Source organism: Camelus ferus, chromosome X (assembly GCF_009834535.1).
Source record: "Camelus ferus isolate YT-003-E chromosome X, BCGSAC_Cfer_1.0, whole genome shotgun sequence".
NCBI lineage: Eukaryota > Metazoa > Chordata > Mammalia > Artiodactyla > Camelidae > Camelus > Camelus ferus.
This window is the reverse complement of record NC_045732.1, coordinates 12,367,478-12,388,023: the sequence shown is the minus strand read 5'-3', so window position 1 is coordinate 12,388,023 and position 20,546 is coordinate 12,367,478. Positions and strand designations below refer to the sequence as shown.

Below are 20,546 nucleotides of genomic sequence, written 5' to 3'. Positions count from 1 at the left end.
GAGGACAAGACGACCGTCCTGACGCTGGGAAACCAGGGCAGCCATGAGCCAGTCCCGACCTTCCCCAGGGAGTGGAGTTCCAGGGCAAGCGGCTGACACCACCCTCCTAGAACAGTCCGGGTGTCAGGCTGTCAAATCCCCAAGCCCTGGTCTGGGAGGTGCACCTTCCTTTGCCTTCTGCCGAGAGCCAAGGACAAGGATGTCACAGATCCTCCCTGGTCGTGTGAACATCACGGCTCCCAGGATGATTTAACACATCAACCTGGCCAGGCTGTGGGGCCCAGATACCTGGTCAGACATCACTCTGGGTGTTTCAGTGAAGATGTTTTGTTGGATGAGATGAACGTTTACATCAGTGGGCTTTAAGGACGAGAAGGTATAGCTCAGTGGCAGAGTATGTGCTTAGCAAGCACAACGTCCTGGGTTCAATCCCCAGTCCCCGTGTTTACATAAATAAAGAAACGTAATTACCTCCCCAGGCCACACACACAAAAAGTTAAATTAAAGAAAAAATTTCAGTGGGCTTTGAATGAAGCAGATTGTCCTCCCTGGTCTGGGTGAGCCCTGTCTAATCAGGTGACAGCCTTAATAGAATAAAGACTGAAATTCCCCAGGGAAGAGGGAATCCTGCTTCCACGCGACCTTTAGACTCCAACTGCAAGTCTCCCATGGGTTTCCAGCCTACTGGTCCACCGTGCAGATTTTGGGCCTGCTACACCCCAAAATTACATGGGCTAATTCCTTAAAATGAATCTCTCCATAGATAGATAGACAGATAGATAGATAGATAGATAGACAGACAGACAGACAGACAGGATGGATGGATGGTTGGTTGGATGGATGGATGGATGGATGGATGGATGGATGGATGGATGGGTGGATGGATGGATAGACAGACAGGTAACTTGAAAGATGACAGACAGTACATGCATAGATGATATACTGAAAGGTGACAGATAAATGACAGGGCACAGATAGATGGATAGATAGCTCAGATAGACGGATAGACACAGACATAGATAAAGATGCAGATATAGTTTGAGGTAAGAAGTGAGCAATTTCTATTGTAAGTGTAGCACATGTAATATTTGGGATATGCTTATACTAAAAAAAAACAAAAAAGGCCTGTGCATTATGCATCTTCCGTCCACACTGATGGCACTGCTGCTGAGAGGGTGGATTCTTGAGCCAAATCTGTCCAAGCACATCCTGGGTGTTCCGTCCAGAACACGCTTCCTCATTTCGGGCAGCATCGGACAAACGTGTCCAAAGCTCTCAGTTCCGCCTCCGTTTTGATGACCGATGCCATCTCGAAATCCTATCTCCCTCCTTGCATTTCACCCTGAGTACTCAGAAGAAACTAGTCCACGCCACTGACACTGAGCTGAGAAACTTCCTTCCAAAACATCCGAGCACACCACGCACAAGGTCCACGGTCCACAAAACACGGGGACACGGCTCAGGCGAGCTCTTTGCCACAACAGCCTCAGTTCCGGTGCCCAGTAACACATTCTCACCGAAAGCCCTTCCGATGCTCCCACGTCTGCCTCCATTCTGCTCCTGGGGACACAAGTCCACCTCTAGGACCCCCAAGGTTTCCCGGCAGTCTCCCTGTTCCCCCAGAGCCCTCCTCAAAGGCACTGTCCTCGTCCACATTTCCACCAGCACTGCCGACACCTCCTCCGTCCTGCACCTCAAACCCCCTTCACCTCTGCCCGCCACCCACGCTGCACCCACTTCTACATGTTTAGGAGCCTGTTCCCATGCCCTCCCACACCTGGATGAGTGTCCCAGGGCCATCGTAATACAGGACCCCAAACTGAGGAGCTCTCCCCAATTCACAGTGTCGGCATCAGGGAGCGTCCACCCCAGGCCTCTGTCCTTGGCGTGTGGACGGCGTCTTCTATGTGGTCCTCTTTCTAAGCGTCTGCGCCCACGGTTCCTCTCTGCATGAGGACCCCAGTGCCGTTGGAGGACTCACCCCAATGACCTCACCTTAACTCGGTCATCCAAAGGGACCTACTTCCAAATAAGATCACCTGCCCAGGTGTGGGGAGTTGAGACTCCGACACATCCTTTTTTGGGGGGGCGGGTCATGATTCCAACTGTGACAACAGGTGTACGCGTGCACACACACGCACAACCACATGAGGATATGCCAGCTCCCTGGGAGGGCAGGTGAGCTGGGCACCCTGCCCCCTGCATCTCCCGGATGGCAGTCAGTTCTCACACGCGTCCCTTCCCCACCTCCCTACAAAAGCTGGCTGCAAACAGACCCATGGGCTCCCTCTAAATCACCCCCACGGCCCCTCCCTTGTCCATACCCTGCACGTCCCTGATCCTGGGTTCGACACCATCTCCTAAAGGCCAGCTCCTCTCCGACGGATGTCAGAGCGAACGCTCTGTAAATTTTGGACGTAATCCGATCGCACCCACATCCGCCATGTCTGGCACCCACGGTGCCAGCTGCCCCGCCCCAGATGGGCAGCTAGGAGCCGCCGTGGGACAGCGCCCGCAGCTGCTCCCTTCGTCCAGAAAGGAGTGAGTTTTGCAGCCTCAGCATCCAACCCTGAAGCACAGAGCTACCTGCCCCTGGATCTGTTTTGGGGTCACCGGGCGCCTCGAGAAGAAAGGCAACTAAGCCTTTGGCAAACGGGACGCTTGGTGAAGGCGCAATGTTTGCAGGGCGCGAGGACTGGGGGCTCCCTGCCAGGCTATGTTTAGGACGCTCTGGGTCACAGTTCTGTTTTAAGCGCCCATGGTGGAGGGCGGACCTCGGGCCTGGGAGACGGCCAGCGCCTGGACACCGGCAACGTGGTGGCTCTCCGTGCACAGAGCTCGCCGGCCACACGCCCGGACGCAGCAGGGACGGCTCCCAGACGGCGGTGCGGGAGAAGCCCGCTATCCAGCGGGCAGAAGGAAACGGGGTCACCGTGGTGGTGTTTTCCGCCGGTGAGCTCACCATGATGATGGCTTTCCTCAGCAACACGCAGGCATCGTGGAGGGAACATTCCACGGCTCGGACTACGGGAGACATGTCTCATTCTAGGGAACCAACCCTGCGTCCAAGAACCCTGAAAAGGGGAAAAACATCTTCTCTTTTTTAATTTTTTTTTCCTTTTGGAGAGGGGAGGTAATGACGTTTATTTATTCATTCATTTATTCTTTAATGGAGGTACTGGGGATTGAACCCAGGACCTAGTGCAAGCTAAGCACACACTCTACCACTGAGCTACACCCTCCCCTGCCATTTTTTTAAAAATTCTGTTTCCCTCTCCCTTAACAGAGGCACCGGGCATTGAACCCAGGACCTCGTGCACGCCAAGTACGCGCTCCACCCCTGAGCTGTACCCCTACCCCTTGGTCTGTCATTTTACACGAGACATTTTACAGCTGTTCTTCAAAAGAAAGGCTCATTGTTCCACCCACTACTTGGATGGCTCTCCAGGGAATGATGCCAAGCAGTGGGGAAAGGGGAAAAAAAAAAGCACTTTCCAAAGGGTTCCATTGTGACCGTCCCCGCCCCTTTCTATGACATTTTTGAAATGACAAAATTACAGAAACGGAGCATAGATCAGTGGCTGTCGGGGGTGAAGGATGGGGTGGGGGGTTGACATGGGAAAGGGGTGGGCGGGGCTTTGGAAGAGCCACACCGACTGGGGAGGGGTGGCAGGAAGGAGCAGGGGGCTCCTAAAATTGCTCTATGGGTCGCCCGCGATGTGAAGACTCTCAAACCCACACGTGCAACAAAATCACACGGACGTGCACACTCAGACACCCAGGGGCGAGTCTGAGTTAAAACAGGGAGCTGCGAAGAGATCCAGGAGAGACAGAGGACAGCGTGGTCGGGGTGCAGCCCTGCTGGCCTGCAAGACGGGCGCTGCTCGGGGAGAAAACGGGGCACAGTTTGCACAGGATCCTTCCATTTCCTGTCTTAACAACTGCAGGAGAACCTACCATCCGCTCAAAGCAAGAACCTTTTTTTTTTTTAACATCAAAACTCAAGCCAAGGAGGGGGGAGGTACAGCTCAAGTGGTAGAGCGTGTGCTTGTTAGCACGCACGAGATCCGGGGTGCAATCCTCGGTACCTTCTCTAAAAATAACGTAAGGAGACCTAATTACCACCTCCCCCCAAAAAAAACTCAAGCCATACAATATAGCCTTCTTTTAAAGGAAAAAAATTAAACTAAACTAAAAAAGCCGAAACAAGGAACTCTGCCTTCTTGGCCGCCGTCCAGTCCTTGTGAAATGACCCAGGACCGACGGTTCCTTCTGAAGGGCGGGGGACCCGGTGCCCCGGTTCTTGTATCAAAGACTCAGGGCTGGACACGCACGCTGTCACGAGACGAAGCGGACTCCAGGTACAGGCGTTTTCTAGACCCAGGCAGGCGTCACCAGCACCTCCCCTTTTGTCTACAAGGTTTCTGGACTTGGATTTATGTCCTGTGTTTCCCATCTTCCGCCTGACGTTCTGTCTGAGAGCACACAGGGCGGAGGTCCCTTCCCTCAGTCCTTAAGTCCTTTGCTCAGGTGCTCCGAAGGAAAATAATACCATGCGTCTACAAAAGCGGCACTTGGAAAGGTGCTCAAGGGCACACAGCACCAGGAAAATGTAAATCAAAGGCACCGTGAGGCACGCCTCTTCACGCCCACAAAGATGGCTATTATATTGGGATAAAAAAAACAAAAACAAAAACAAAAACACCCAGGAAATAACAGTTGGTGAGGATGTAGAGAAACAGGAACCCTTCCACACTGCTGTTGGGGATGTAAAATGGTACAGCCACGTTGGAAAAGAGTGCTGGGGGTGGGTCTCTGAAAGGTTAAACACACAGACACCACAGTCCGGCTATACCATTCCTTTGTGTCAACCTACCCGAGAGAAATGGAAACAAGCATCTACTCAAAAATGTGTGATGAACACTCAAGACTCCATGACTCACAGTACCCAGAAAAGTGGGAACCACCCAAGTGCATGGATGGATGGAAGGATGGAGTCCATCCATGTGGGGGAATATTACTCAGCCAGGAAAAGGAGTGAAGCTCTGACACAGGCTACAATGTGGATGGACCTTGAACACAGGATGCTCAAGAGAGAGAAGCAGACACAGAAGATCGTATATTCTATAATTCAATATTTATGAAAAGCTGAAATAGGGAAATGCATGCAGACAGGAAGCAGATGGTAACCAGAGGCTGGGAGGATGGAGGAATGGTGAGTGCTGGGGAATAGGTCCAGGGTTTCTTGAGGTGGGGGGTGATAAAAACGTCCTGAAATGACAGAGATGTGGCACTTACATGATTCTTCAAGTACACTAATGTGTGGCATTTGATGGTGAATCATACAGGGAACTATTTCTCAATAAAGCAGTTTATAATGGGGGACACCTTGCTTAATCGTGAGTAATGGCAGACGGGTGGAGATGCGAGGATTCTGGCATCCTGCTCATGGATGAGGAATGAAACACTAAACTCTGTCTAAGCACATCCACCATGAATCTTCCACAGTGTAATAGGTCCATTGATCTCAATAAAACTGGGGGGGTGGGGAGAAGAAATGGGACAACAGAGAGGTGTGTATAACTAACAGGGAATTACATGGAAGCCAGGGCGATCACGCTTTCCATGAGAAATATGGTTCAGAACCTTAGGAAAGAAAGTGACCCCCACCCCGAAAAAAAAAAAAAAAACAGAGTCAAATATTCTGCGGTCACTTATACTTGGCTGTCAGTAAACTACAGAGAAATGATGGCATGAAGAGAAACAGGATACAAAGTTGTATGTGATGTCTAATAATGTAAAAAATGATGGTAAAAACTGAGTAATATTAGAGAGACATGAATCAAATGTTCATAGCAAAAGGGAAAAATCACTTTCACCAAGAATGACCTCTGAGAAGAATTCAATGTCAAGGAAGTCTTTAAAATCGACAAAGAGAGTGGAGCAGACCCAAGGGAGGGATTTTCACACGAGGGGAAGACAACTGGTGCCTGACTCCTTCCATATGAGGCAATGAAATATTTTCTGACAGGTCCTTTCAAGCCAGGGAGGGAGTTGGCCCCTGTACTCCTTGGACCCTGCATCTCTTATTGGCTTTCTTGTCAGGTAATTGATAGATGTAACATGCGTATCAGTTATGGATCAAGCCAGAGAAACAGACCAACAGAACAAAGAGAAAGAGAGATTACTAGAAGGAATTGGTTCATGCAGCTGTAGACATACAAAGGTGCCAACCCAAAAATCTGCAGAGTAGACCAGCAGGCGGGAGACCCAGGGAGGAGCTAATGTCACATTCCGAGCCCAAACACCATCTGGAGGCAGAATTCCCCCTTCCTTGGGGGCTTCGGTCTTTCTTTCCTCCTAACACCTTCAACTGATTGGACGAGGCCCACCCATAGCATGGAGGGCAATCTGTTTGACTCAAAGTCTACAGATTTCAATGTGAACCTCATCTTAAAAAAAAAAAATACCTTCTCAGAGACATCCAGACTAGTTGTTTGAACACAGAAGAGCTGGGTCCATGGCCCAGCCACAATGGCATAAAATTAACCAGCACAAAGTATGAGAGTTTTTAATGCAACAGTGAGCCCTAACGAACTTCTGATGGGCATTATCTCAAAGCATGGACCCAGCTCTGAGAGTGAACTTCTTCCTTAGCCAAGCCATGGCCTCTAGTGAGAACTAGAGGAGAACTCTGGTGCAGCCACTAGGGAGAACCGTATGGAATGACATTCGGAAATGTAGACAGTAAAATGATCAGCGGTTGCCAGGTGGGGTGGGGGAGGGGGAAGGGATAAGCAGGTGGAGCAGAGGGTTTTCATGGCTGTGAAAGTACTCTGTATGATCCTATAATGATGGAGACATGTCACTACACATTTGTCCAAACCCACAGACTGTCTAACACCAAGGTGGGCTGTAATGTAAACTGTGGATTCGGGGGTGGGGGGTGGTGAGGACGTGTCCACAAAGGTTCATCCACTAGGAACAACGTACCCTCTGGTGGGGGGTGTTGATAAGAGGGAGCTGGTGCACGTGTCAGGGCGGGGGGTGCACAGGAGGAAATCTGTACACTTTCCTCTCAGTTTTACTGTGAACATGAAACTGCTGTAAAATAGAGTCTACTAATTTTTTTAAAGGTTATGCTAGGAGCAGGGGACAGGAAGGACCCACACAGAAGGACACTGCTGTGTGGGGAGAAGCCCCAGTGGTGACAAGAATAAATCCAGAGGGGAGGCTGTAGCTCAAGTGGTAGAGCGCGTGCTTAGCACGCACAAGGTCCTGGGTTCAATCCCCACTTCCTCCTCTGAAAATATACAAGTAAACCTAATTACCTCCCCCCTAAAAGTAAACAATAAGACATTTTTAAAAAATTTTTAAGAAGGGGGTTAGGATATAGCTTAAGTGGTAGAGCGCACGCTTGGCGTGTGCAAGTTCCTGGGTTCAATCCCCAGTGCCTCTGTTAACGGGAAGAAATACATAGATGGTGGATAGTAAATACGTAAGTGGACTGATACACAGTAAACACACAGATGGATGATACAGATGTGGACAGATGAGAGATGACTACTAGAGGGACAGAATATTTTTTAAAAGTGTGTACAAACAGGATATAATGGTATAGAGATAATCAATCCCCCAGGCACAGAATCACGAAGCTTAGTAAGTAGTAACCGACTGGCCGGGGACACAGTGGTCCCATCACCTTCCGGCCCATAAAGCCCCTCCCAGCGTCCTCACTGCCCTGCACGAGGTGTCACCTTCCCCCTCCCACCTCCTCTCCAATCACCGCCTCGTTTCCACGAAAACCCAGCCAGGAGCCTCCTAGAAGCAGAAGCCCCGAGGAGACGCAGCACACCACGTACCGCCTCCCAGAACCCCCACCGTCCGGGGGGGCCAGGCATCGGAGAACTCCCCCTTCAAAGGCATCCGTGGAGGCCACAGGGTTCCATCCGCCTCCTGGAGGAAACGCTTCCTGAGGGACCCACTCCCCGCCGGGTGCCATCTGCCACCAGCTCCCGGTGCCTCCTGCCTCGTCTCGCGTGGCAGGAAACACAATTGAGCGAGTTTGGGTCAATCTAGAAGGTGAACAAACGGGGCTGAAACCCAGCGGCGGGCAGAGCTTCCCGGCCTGGCTTCAGGCCAGAGGTCGAACTCCTGAGCGGATCTGGTAAGGGTGCGCCCAGGAAAACAGAGGCCAGCGCCCCAACCAAGGTGCTTCCAGCCTTGGAGAAACGGACCAGGAAGCCGGAGAAAACGCAGGTCCGGAATCACAGGTCCCGGAGGGCTATGCGGCGGCATGTCCAGCCCTGCAGCCAGCAGCCCGGGTTTGCGGAGGGGAGGAGGGGACCAGAGGGCCAGCCAGGATCGTGATCCCAGCCCAACAGGACCTCCGGCCGTGTGCCCGGCGGGGCTCCCACAAGACGGCTGTGGTGGGGTGGTGGACGTGCCTGCCAGAGGCACGCGAGGAAAAGCAGGAGCTGCCTTCCCCACGCCTGGGGCAAGGCTGCAGCCACGAGAGCTCAAAAGCAGGTGGCCAAGGGCCTCCCCACCCCGTACAAGTAGAGCCCGAAGGCCCAGCCACGTGTCTGCAAGACGTGCGAGGCACACAGCAGCTAGTGTTTCCAGGCGGAGGTACAAACCCGGTGCCGTCAGCCAGAGCAGCTGTGAGGCAACCAAGTCTGTGTCTTAATATGGGACGATTTGTAGGATGAGGACCCACAGGGCTGCACATTTCCAAGGAAAAGAATTCTAGTTATTTGTCCAGGATTGGTCCAGGCTGCACCCAGCACGGCCTTCACGGGTCAATCAAGCCCCACATCCGAGGACAAGGGGCCACGGAAACATCCTTTGCCCCTTGGCTGAAAACACATTTAAACCCTTGATCTAAAAGATGTCTCTCTCTCACACACACACACACACACACACACACACACACACACACACACACACACACACACACACACACACACACAGTGGAATATTACTCAGCCATAAAAAAGGATGAAATCATGCCATTTGCAGCAACATGGATGGACTTGGAGATTATCAGACTAAGTGAAGTCAGTCAGACAGAAAAAGACAAATATTCTATGGTATCACTTATATGTGGAATCTAAAAAAAATGATGCAAATGAACTTATTTACAAAACAGACTCACAGACAAAAAACAAACTGACCAGAGGGAGATAGGAAGGGATAAATTGGGAGTTCGAGATTTGCAGGTACAAACTACTATAAATAAAATAGATAAACAACTAGTTGATACTGGGTCGCACAGGGAACTACATTCAGTATAGTGACCTATAATGAAAAATAATCTGAAAAGGAATACATGTTATGTGTACGCATGACCGCAAGACGGTGCTGTGCACCAGAAATGGACACAACCTTGTAAACTGACTAGACTTCAATGAAATAATGAATAAAAATAAAAATACACCCCCCAATCTATCATTCCCTGCAGCTGGTTTTCCCTTTCCTTCTTGGGGCTGCTATGAAAAGTTAACATGAGGCCCCGCTGCAGAAGAGGAGGAAAAAACCAGCTCAGAATGATGACCTTATAGCAAGATGTGAGCATGACACACAGTGTTTTGAGGAAGCAGAGAAAGATGAGTTTAACAGCAAGATCTAAGCACAAAACACATGCACGCACACAGAGGATTTTGAGGAAGCAGGTGCTGGGCAGACCCAGATAAGAGACGGCCGTAACGGTCAGTGTCTTTACGAGAAATCCTGGACGACACCAAATCCGAGTCACTTATCGAGCCGTCCCACTTAACATCCGGTGGGGAACCCTCTGGAAGTGGCGGGTTATCACGACTGAAATCTGGCCCATTTATTTAAACTCAGAAATGTTTCTGGAGAAGATTAAATGTTTGAACCCGCCTCCCCTTCCCCCCTGGGAACAGAGGCAAACCATAATATGCAGTAAGAAAAATAGGACAGGACGCTGACCATGGGGTCTGGCTGTCTCTGGGGTACTGTGTCTTCTTAAGTGGAAGGGTGGGGAGTGGGGGGGGGCACAGGAAAGGATGGAAAAAACCCCAGGTACCCGCATGCTATACCCCGGTTCGTGTTCTCCGCTTAGAAAGGCTCAGGTTAGGGGGCGGGTGTAGCTCAGTGGGAGAGCGCATGCTGAGCATCCACGAGGTCCTGGGTTCAATCCCCAGTGCCGCCACTTCAAAAGTAAATAAATAAACCTAATTACCTCCCCCACCAAAAGAAATTTTTTTAATAAAAAAATAAACTACCAGTTGATTAAAAAAAAAAAAGAAAAGAAAGGCTCGGGTTTATAAAACCGACCTCCTTGTCACTGAGCGCAGGCCCAACGGAAGGCCAGCCCAGGGAAGGAAAGTGGTGGCTTGATACGTGGCTTTATTCCCCATAAAGACATTCTGATGCAAAAAGACTCACAAATGCATCACAGCCCTGGATCCCCAAAGACCCTGAAACAAAGCACAGTGAACTTACTTATTCTCCACGGCCTGGAAAAGGTTCTTTAAGCAAACAAACAGACCAAGGAGGGAAAAGAAAAACCACTTTTCCTCCTGGTCAGCTTCCGGCCAGGGCCGGCGTCACTGACACACGCCAGCTACACAGGTAAATGAGAAGCCGGCTTACTTCTGGGGTTTCTGGGACGAGAGTCAAACTCGAAAGCACGGAATAAGAAAAAAATACAGGCCGGGAGGAGAGCCGGCAACCTGACGAGGGCTTTGGAAAACCAGCAGGGGAAAGGCAGAGGCTGCTGGCGAGAGGGACACACGTTTCATGAGTTACAGAAGGCCAAGATTTTAGGAAATAAGTCTGCGGGGGCCGGATGGAAGCAGCAGAATACAGCCCAGGCAGGCGGGAGGTACGTCTCTGGGGCTGATCTTCCAGCCTGGGAGCAGAGTGGGGACACCTTACAGAGCCGGGACCTGCGACTCCTTCCAGCCGCCCTGCTCCTGAGACTCAGACCTGAGTTGGTCTCCTGAGACAGCAATGCCATCTCTTTCCTTCCAAGAAAAAGGGCAGGTGAAGCTGACACTTTATTTCAGAAAAACATCATCCACGGCTGGGAACATCAGGGTACAATTTCTCCACGGGAAGTCACCAGCCAGGAACACAGAGAAATTCCGTCCTTAAGCCTCAGGGTGCTGGGGTCCCCGCAAAAGACTGCCAGTGGTTGAGAAGGGTCTTTGGAAACGGCACACCTCCCAACGCTGTCTTAAGGTAGGATCAGAGACGTGGGCTGTGCCTCTTAAGAACGACCAGCTAGCTTCAAAAAAAAAAAAAAAAAAGAAAGGAAAAAAAGTGGTTCTTTCAAAAATCTTAGTGCCTTCCTGTCTCCCCAAATGGCTGAAGCCACCACAAGGACCCCCAAAGATAAAATTACCTCTGGTAATATTTTTAAACTGACAGCCCACATGGTATTGAGTTTAAAAGAGAGAATTTTCAAGTACCCTTTCCGGGAAGCAAATCTAAATCACCCCTCCAAAGCTAGGCGGGGTCACGGCAGGGTTCTCGGTGTTTAAGAGCAGGCTTTCCAAGGCAGGGACGGGGCCTCCTTCTGTAGTCTCGTCCCAGGAAAAGAGACTCTGGGGAAACCCAAAGTTTTAGCACCAGCCCCACATGCACACAAACCACCTCCAGACCCACGTGCTCTGGGGCTTGCAAGGACCATGAATTCGGGCAAGGCGAGGGGAAAAAAAAAACTCATTAACGGCGGAAAATTCAACACACCCCACACCTCTTTTCTGCTTTTTTATAAGCGGTTGCATTGCACCCTCCATTTTAACATCTCCCACCCAACATAAAACCAGTCTCTCTTGGAAACAGGGTACAGTGTCTCCCCAGCTGCCCAGAGGCAAGGTTCCCAGTGATATTATAATGTAAACGTGCGCACCGGTACCCACAGGTCGCTCACATCCAGCGAGAGGGCTTGTGTGCAGGAGACAGAAGGAGGTTGATCTCATCTGCAGAAGTTTTGATGTTTTTCTCCGATTTAAACCCAAACCCTCCCTGGCAGAGAAAGCGAATGCTGGGGTAAGGGGATGATGTAGGAAATAAAGCATCCGACGTGGACTTAGGCATCTGGAATCCTACGAGCCAACATTTACAGCTTCTCCAAGTCACGTCTTTCCCTTTGGCAGGGATGCGAGCCCCGCCCCCGCGAGGAAGCACGCCCCATGTCCCCACCGCAAAGCCGGCTCTCTCTTGCTCCCTGTGTTTCGGGTCGCGGCGGACATCAGAGCCCCGGCCAGGGCCCCCGCACCACCCCCCGCCCGCGGCGCGCCGGCTACACGAAGCCGCCGTCCCGGACGCCCAGGTAGCCGGCGTGGCCCGCGTCCCCCAGCGCGCAGCCCTGCTCGTGGTCCAGGCCCCACTCGCCCTCGTCCTCGTCCTCCAGCTCGGCGCCGGCGCCGGCGCGCGCGTTCTCGTACAAGAAGACCTGCTCGTCCACGTGCGCGGGGGCCAGGCGGTTGCGCTTGGCGAGGACCACGTTGGCCGCCGAGCCGAAGAGGCGCTCGGGGCAGACGCGCGTGGCCGCCACGCACCAGTACCTCTGCAGCACCTTGGGGAGCACGGGGAACAGGGCCAGGCGGTCCGACCACCACTTGAGCGGGTCCTCGCCGAGGCCCAGCACCTTCTGGGACTTGAAGTTGCTCAGCTCCTCCACCACCTGCGCGTGCCACTCCTCCTGGTCCTCCACGCCCCCCGTCGGGCAGAAGATCTCCGCCAACATGTTGTTAATGACGCTGGCGGGCGCCGGCGTGGGCGACAGCGCCCGCTTCTTGGCCGGCGGCTCGTCGGGCACAGCGTACACCTTGTCCTCAGCGGGCCGGCAGGCGCCCTCCTTCAGCTTCTCCAGGAGCCCCTTGGCCTCCTCCACCACCCGGTTCTCCACCTGCTGGCGCTCGAAGGCAGACAGGAAGGGCAGCCTCTTGTAGCGCGGGTCCAGGAAGGTGGCCACGTTGAGGAACATGTCGATCTCGGGCGTCTCCTGGTAGGTCCTGGCCAGCTCCTTGGCGATCACCTCCTTGGCCATGCTGATCTCCTTGGAGTCGGTCTCCTTGACGTTCAGCGTGGTGTTGAGCAGCATGTGCAGGAGGGGCTTCACCATGCTGATGCTGGGGTACCTGGAGGCCGAGAGCATCTCGGCCACCTGCTGGAAGGGCTGCAGGAGGTCCACCAGCCCCTCGATGGTGGCCCACTCGGCGGCCTCCAGCATCAGGTGGTGGTTGTTGCTGTCCTCCAGCAGGACGCCGGCCACGGCGAACTGCTGCTCCTTGAGGCGCTGTAGCATGGCCAGCGTGCTGCCCCAGCCGGGCACGCGGTTGCTGACCAGCATGCAGGGCGCGGCGCGCTGCTGCGTCTGCTTCTGGTAGAGCATGTACATGGCCACGGTGGACTGCTGGAAGTACTCCACCAGCCGGCGGCAGCGCGCCAGCAGCGCGCCCAGCTTGGGCAGCTGGAAGGCCTGCTGGATGCCAGCGTCGAACGTGTGCCCGAGGCAGGGCATCTGCACCGCAATGTCCAGCAGCGAGCAGGCCTTGGCCACGTCCTTCCCGCCGTCCGTGGTGGCCCCGAACACCTTGGAGCTGACGCCCCACTCGATGAAGGTCTCGTACAGGACGCGGGTGATGGTCTCCGCCGCGTTGTCCTCGGGCACCTCGAAGGTCTTCAGGCAGCGGGAGCCCACGGACAGGCAGTGGGGGGCGCCGCCGCCGCCGCCGAGGAAGTGAGCGGCCAGCGTCACATAGGTGCGGTTCTGGCTCTCGCTGCGCCACAGGTCGGTGGAGATGCCGCAGCACGCGGCGTCCGCCAGCTCCTTGAGCACCGCGTCGCGCACGGCGCCGTAGCGCTCGGGGATGGCCTTGCTGCAGAAGAACTTCCTGCTGGGCAGCTCGTAGCGCGGCTCGGCCGTCCGCAGCAGCACCTTGAAGGTGGGCTCATCCACGATGGACGCGGGGTAGAGCCCCTCGCAGATCAGGCCCATGACGGCGGCCGTCAGCTCCTGCTGCCTCTTGCCCTCGTGGCCGTGCGCCCCCTTGGCGGCCGCCAGCGGGTCCTGCGCGCCCGGCGGGTGCGGCGCAGCGGCCGCCGCCTCGGGCTTGAGCTTGGAGAAGGCGGTGGCGAAGGCCTCGCGCATCTGCTCCGTGTTGCTCTTGACGAACTCACAGAACTCGTCGGGGTGGTTCTTCTCCAGGTGGTAGGAGAGGTTGGACGTGTTGCCGGAGTAGGCGATCTGCGCCATGCAGATGCGGCAATAGATCTTCTTCCACTGCAGGATGCAGCCATCGGCGTTCGTGTCGAAGCCGAAGTACCGCCACACCTTGCTCTTGGCCCGCGGGTGCGCCACGAGCTTCAGGTCGCTCTGCGAGCTGTCCAGGCTCTTGCCCTCCATCGCGCCGCCGCCCGGGCCTGCCCGCCCGGCCTCCGCTCATTCGGGGCGACCTGCTAAGAAGCAGCGAGACAAACACAGCGTGAGACCGGAGCCGGGCTCGGGGGGGTAGGGCGCGGGGGGCCCGGGCGGCGCTGCTGCGGGCCCGAGGGCGCGCGGACAGAAGGGGCCCCGCGGCCGCTGCGCGCGTGCGCACGGGGCTGCTGCGAAGCAGACGGGAGAGTCGGCCACGTGAGCGCGCTCCTCCATGCAGGCGCCGCCAGTCTGAAGACATGCATCCTTGGTTCTGGTTTCTTGGAAGATCCTGGACTCCTCACGACAGCTCTCTGCCCCGCCTCAGCGGTTCTGAATTCTGTTCTAGGAGATCCATCAGCCCGGCACCAACCAAGCGGGCTCGTTTCCCAGGGGGAAGCCATGCGCCCAAGGGCCCCCACCCCCAGCCCAAGAAGACCCACCGCCCCAACTTAGACCCCCTGTGTGTGTCACCCACCGCCCACCACAACTTGCTTCTCAAATCAGAGAAGCAAATACAGGGTCTTAATTTGGTGCGAGCAATCATTCTGTTGGCAGAGAGGCATTAAATAAAATTTTTCAAATTTTCTTTTAAAGTGATGCCTTTCTGAACACGATGAGATATCACCTTACCCCTGTCAGAACGGTTTTCATTGAAAATTTTCATCAAAAAGAACACAAATAACAAATGTTGGCCAGGGTGTGGAGGAAAGGGAACCCTCCTACGCTGCTGGAGGGAATGTAAATTGGTGCAGCCACTGTGGAAAAGTGTGGAGATTCCTTTAAAAATTTAAAACAAACTACCACACGACCCAGCAATCCCACTCTTGGGTACATCTTGGAAAAAGCAAAAAAAAACCCTCTAACTTGAAAAGACACGTGCACCCCAGTGTTCACAGCAGCACTATTTACAATAGCCAAGACATGGAAACAGCCTAAATGTCCATTCACAGATGACTGGATATAGAAGATGTGGTATATTTACACAATGGAATATTACTCAGCCATAAAAAAGAATGAAGTCATGCCATTTGCAGCAGCATGGATAGACCTAGAGATGATCATACTAAGTGAAGTAAGCCAGAAAGAGAAAGACAAATATCACATGATATCACTTACATGTGCAATGTGAAATATGATGCAAATGAATATATTTAAAAAGCAGAAATAGACTCACATAGGAAAGAAACATGGTTACCAAAGGGGAAGAGGGGGTAAGATGGGGGAGGGGGTTAAGAGGAACAAACTACTATGTATAAAATAAATAAGCTATAAGGATGTATTATGCAGCACACAGGACAGAGTCAATATTTTATAATAACTATAAATGGACCATAACCTTTAAAACTTGTGACTCATTACGTTGTACATGTGAAACTTACACAATATTGTACATCAACTATCCTTCAGTAAAAATAAAAAGACGCCTTTTTGAACTGTGGGTGCATGCGGGATCAGGAACCGGGTTGGGACAATAATGGATTTCCCCTTCCCTACAACTTCTCCAAAAGCCCACCGTGGACCCTCACACCTGGGCGCAGAAACACCCATTAGCTGCGAACGCACACAAGAATCCCCAGGCTCTCAGCGGGGAAGTCTGCACAGTCTAAGGGCCAGCCCCCCGGCTTCCCACTGTCGGCGACGTCCACCCGTCTGGTCTCTTGAAGCTGCCACTCAGGGCAGCTGAGTCTTCTTAAAAAGTGTCTATCTGCTCCTCACAGACACAGAACACCAATTTATGGTTATGAAAGGGGAAACAGAGTGGGAGAGAAACAAATTAGGGGTATGGAATGAACAGATGGTGATACATAAAATAGATAATCAACCAGGATTTGCTGTGTAGCACGGGAAACTATATTCAGTATCTTGGAATAACCTGTAGTGGAAAGTAATCTGAAAAAAATACATAGAAATAAATAACTGAGTCACTTTGCTGTACACCTGAAACTAACACAATAGGGTAAATCAACTATATGTCAATTTTTTTTTAATTTTTTTTTTAATTAAAAGAAAAATGGTGTCTGTTAAGTCTGCAAGCTTCCCAGTACAGCACTCAGGGGGTTAAACCACAAACTGTAGCAACCAGATAGTTTCTGAGTAGGGAGAGTATGTTCAGAGCCAAAACTTAGTAACTAGAATGGGTTGCAAAGCACCCCCTCCCAAAATTCATGGTCCTCCCAGGATTGTATTTGGAAACAAGGTCTTTGCAGAAGTGATGACGTGAAGGGTCTGAGAGGAGGTCCTCCTGGAGGAGGTGGCCCTGCATCCAAGGACAGTGTCCTCATAAGACAAGGACAGACACAGACACACAGGAGCAGCCACGTGGAGATGGAAGCAGAGACGGGAGGGAGGGAGCCACCAGCCCAGGGACGCCTGGAGCCCCCAGAAGCTGGAAGACACAGGTAGGACCCTCCCCTGGTGCCTCCGGAGGGAGCGCGGCCCTGGGACAACTTGACCTCAGACATCTGCTCTCTAGGACTAGGGGGAGGATGGATGCCTGTAGTTTTAAGTACATTGTTTCAGCCGCCCCAGCACTCTGAGGACGAAGACAAAACTCTTCGAAGATACTGACTGTTCACATCACCCCCAGTGATGAGCAGGAGTCTCTGAATGTCCCCAGGTCCTCATTGACAGTCAGGCCCTGCCATGCTGGCTTGAGGTCAACAACACCTGCCTGGGGCTTTCTGGGGAGAGGTCACCATGGGGCTGATTTACAGCACATGTTGTGGGAGGTGGGGGCAGAAGGATGCAGTGCTGTGACCAACGCATCTCCATGACGGGGGCAGGGGGATGGCAGGATACAACACAGCCAGGACTTCCAGAAAGGAGAATCCCCAATACGAGACTTCAGCCAAATGAGGACGGGACACCTGGATGTGGCCAAGGCACTCAACGAAAGTGACAATAACGTTGCAGCGGGCACCACTCCTGAGCTCTGGGATGTGAGCCGTTCCAGCAGGTACCACACCTGGGATCTGGATTTTGAGTGTCCGTCCTACATGGCAACACGATTCAGGTTTTCTTTAATCAGATCTTCCTATTCACTCTGATGATGGTGATGAATTCTTGTTGGCACTTGGCAGGAGGTCCTGGTGCAAACATTTGCACACACAAAGCATCCTCAAAAAAGAGGCTTCTTAAGGAGGACCTGCCTGCATGGCCTCCATCAACTCCTTCAGGCCAGAGAGTGATGTCAGAACCCCCAGGAACCCCTCCCCCAGAAAGGAGGCCACACACAGTAGGGCGGTTCTGAAAGGATACGTTTAAGGCAGCTGGGCAGAGCCGCCGGCCACTGTCTTCAGGGCCCGGTGCACAGAGAGCTCTCTGTCCATCAAGGGTCAGGAATCAAGGTTTTGCCCCAGCAGCCTCCCTCCCCGAAGGGGACCACTGCCAAGACGCTGCCGGGGCCCCGGGGAGATCCTGCCTTTCCGCACATCGGGGAGACCGGCCAGATCTTTGTCTGCTACAACCAACACAGGGAACGTTGCCACAGATGCAGGGAGAAACAGCAGCGTGAAGGCCTGCCTCCACTTTGCAGTAGCATTTTTAGGGGAAATTTCTGCACGGTATGAGAACTGCCCTCTGAAAGACACATATTAGATTTTTGTCTCCAAGACTCACTGACGCATGAGAGAAATTTAACCTGTCAGAGGCAATCACAAAAGCCCAGAGAATCTGGACATCAGACCGTCTCCCGGCAGTCCTTCCTTGCTCACACGCTGTCTCTATCAAGTCATGGCTAGTCTGCCGCGATCCTGTCTTTTGATAACGCATCTTAAGAACCAGCACTGTTCAGGAGAGCGTTGCTTTTTTAGCATCTTCCTCCCCCTCTTCCATGTGAACTCACGCTCTCAGTTGATAAAACCAGACAACGCACAAATTCCAAAGTTCTCAGGAAAAAAAAAAAAACCCACCTACTCCCTACCTGAACCAGGTCTGTTACACTGGTTTCAGTTTAGCTCCACGCCCAGGGCAAAGTTCAATGTCTCCTCCTCAAAAGTCCATTCCACTTACAAGTGAATTTTTATAAATGGGTCAAAAAGCACAGGGGGAAAAAAAAAAAACAAAAAGCCACAATCCTGGTCAGACGCTCTTTCCTTTTTTCATCCCAGTCTCTCCAGGGCACACAGGGGTGCTTCCCAGGGGCCACTGGGGACCATGCCCGGAGTGTGGAAACGTAAGCAGACCTTAGGCTACGTGTCTCTCTCCTCGCACCACACAGTAAGGAGATTGGCCAAGAGGTAACAGTGCAACAGAGCAGGGCCCCGTGGGGTCCCCCCTGGTACAAACCCTTTCCCGTTTCTTGTTAGTGGGACAGAGACTTCCTTCAGCCTCCTGGACCTTCCCTGAGCTCCAAAGGACAGAGTCAAAACAGTAGCTAATCAGGGAAGGGCGGGAATGCAGAGAACAAGGGAACAACCTTCAAGAAACAAGAGTGCAGCCTTGGGGAGGCACATCCAGAACAATGCGTCCGAGTTCTCCTGAAGGAACTGAGGCCCCCGCCCAGGTGGAGGATGGCGCCTTCAGGCTGAGCCCAGGATTCCTGGAGCCCCGTCCTGGTGCCTCCCCACCGGCCCATCAGAAGACAAGTCACACCCCTGCAGCCCCCACCCCACATTTTGCCTATTAGAAATGTCTCCCCTCAAACCATGGGGAGTTTGGGGCTTTTAAGCAAGAGCCACCCCTTCCCCTGGCGGGGTCCTGCCATAAACCTTTCTCGGCTGCAAACTCCGACATTTCCATTTGTTACCCTCACAAACTTTGGCTCCACCACCACCACCGTACTCACTTCCCTGCACATTTTGTTTCGGAAAATGGTTATTTTTCACCTAAAAGATGAAATGTCATTTATGCTCCGAGAGCCTAGAGTTAGTCTCATGCCCTGTAAATCAGGGCAGAGAGAAACACTGCGGTTTCCCCGCGTTAAGGGCTCGGCACCCCAATATGGAGAGACACAGCTCCCCTACACCCACCGGCACCCCGGAAGTCCCCAGTCAGTCAGTGAGAAGGACGCCCACGGGTCCTGACACCGGGGAGGTCGCGAAGGCCCGAGAAACAAGTGGCCACTGAGCGGAACGCCCTCCCCCCCAGGCCTCCGGGCGCCCCGCAGCCGCCCGGCCCCCGAGCGCGCCCCGCGCGTCCCCTCCGGGAAGGCCGGCCGACCTGGCCCGGCGCTGGCGGCCGGTGTCTCGGGCGCCCCCTCGGCCCTGTGGGCGGAACCGAGCTGGGCGGGGGCTCGCGGGCCCCGGGGACCCCCGGGAGGGCGGCGGGGAGGGGCGGGGGCGCGGCCCGGGCGCACCAGCCCCGGCGCGCCCGCCTGGGCCCTGCTTCCGGGGGCGCCGCCCGCCGCCGGGGTCAAGGGCACGCGGGGCCCTGCCGCGCCCCCCCCATGCCCCGGGGGGGTCCCCCCGAGCGAGGGGCGCGCCCCTGGCCCCGTGCCACCGCCGCCTCCGCCGCCGCGGGCCCCCCGCCCGGCCGCGCGCCCCGACCCCCGCCCGCCCCCGGCCGCTGACCTGGCTCCGCGAAGCCCCCGAGGCAGCGGCGCAGCAGCTGCGCCAGGACCACCGCCGCGCCCACCGCGTAGACCCGCAGGGCCGCCCGCGCCGCAGACAAAGCCGACATGGCTGCCCGGCCGCCGCTTCCGCGCCGCCCGCGGGACTCGGCGCCCGGCCGGACGGCGGAAACGCGCCCGCGCCGGCCCGCCCCCCGCGCCCGCGCGCCGCCCGGCCGGCCCCGCCCCGCGCGCCCCGCCCCGCCCCGCGCGCCCCACTCCGCCCCGCGCCGATCCCCGCCCGGGCCCGGGCCCACGGGGACCGTGCGCCCCACCCCAGCCGCGGGCCCCAGGGACCCCCGCCCGGACCGTGCGCCCCCAACCCGAACCGCGGACCCTAGGGACCCCAGCCCCGAACATGCACCCCCAACCCGAACCGCGGATCCCCGCCCGGAGCTCAGACCCCAAACCATGAACACACATCCGAACTGTAGACCCCCTACTCTGATCATGGACCTCAAGCCAGACTCTGAACCCCCTACCCAGACCCCAGGACCCACCCCCAACCCAGACCCTGGGACCCCTTCCTAAACCACAGACCCCCAGAGACAGCTCCCCAGACCCCAGAACCACCACCAGGACCATGCACCCCACCCAGAT

General features: G+C 54.4%; 2 protein-coding genes across 4 annotated transcripts in view; both read right to left on the bottom strand.

Annotated features, from left to right (window-relative positions):
• DHRSX (dehydrogenase/reductase X-linked) overlaps nucleotides 1-20,091 on the bottom strand; it is a 133,924-nt gene extending 113,833 nt beyond the window's left edge. Inside the window, exon 1 of one of the 2 annotated variants that reach the window (XM_032474455.1) lies at nucleotides 19,909-20,091. In XM_032474455.1, the coding sequence (XP_032330346.1) occupies nucleotides 19,909-20,017 (109 nt within the window). In that variant the 5' untranslated portion in view covers nucleotides 20,018-20,091. The remainder of the gene's footprint in view (nucleotides 1-19,908) is intronic. The other variant, XM_032474454.1, reaches the window with a different exon arrangement.
• On the bottom strand, nucleotides 11,730-20,047 carry ZBED1 (zinc finger BED-type containing 1). 2 transcript variants are annotated; one of them, XM_032474418.1, is made up of 2 exons: nucleotides 19,909-20,047; nucleotides 11,730-14,439 (listed from the first exon to the last, which is right to left on the bottom strand). In XM_032474418.1, the coding sequence occupies exon 2, from the start codon at nucleotides 14,384-14,386 to the stop codon at nucleotides 12,278-12,280; it is 2,109 nt and encodes a 702-aa protein (XP_032330309.1). In that variant the 5' UTR covers nucleotides 14,387-14,439; nucleotides 19,909-20,047; the 3' UTR covers nucleotides 11,730-12,277. The 2 variants fall into 2 exon arrangements, with proteins under 2 accessions (XP_032330309.1, XP_032330310.1); XM_032474419.1 differs by having other exon boundaries at nucleotides 11,730-14,436; nucleotides 19,909-20,044.
• Nucleotides 20,092-20,546: the final 455 nt, after the last annotated feature.

What these genes read in the sequence shown, in the direction of transcription:
- ZBED1 (XM_032474418.1), bottom strand. Translation starts at nt 14,386, where the DNA reads ATGGAGGGCAAGAGCCTGGACAGCTCGCAGAGCGACCTGAAGCTCGTG.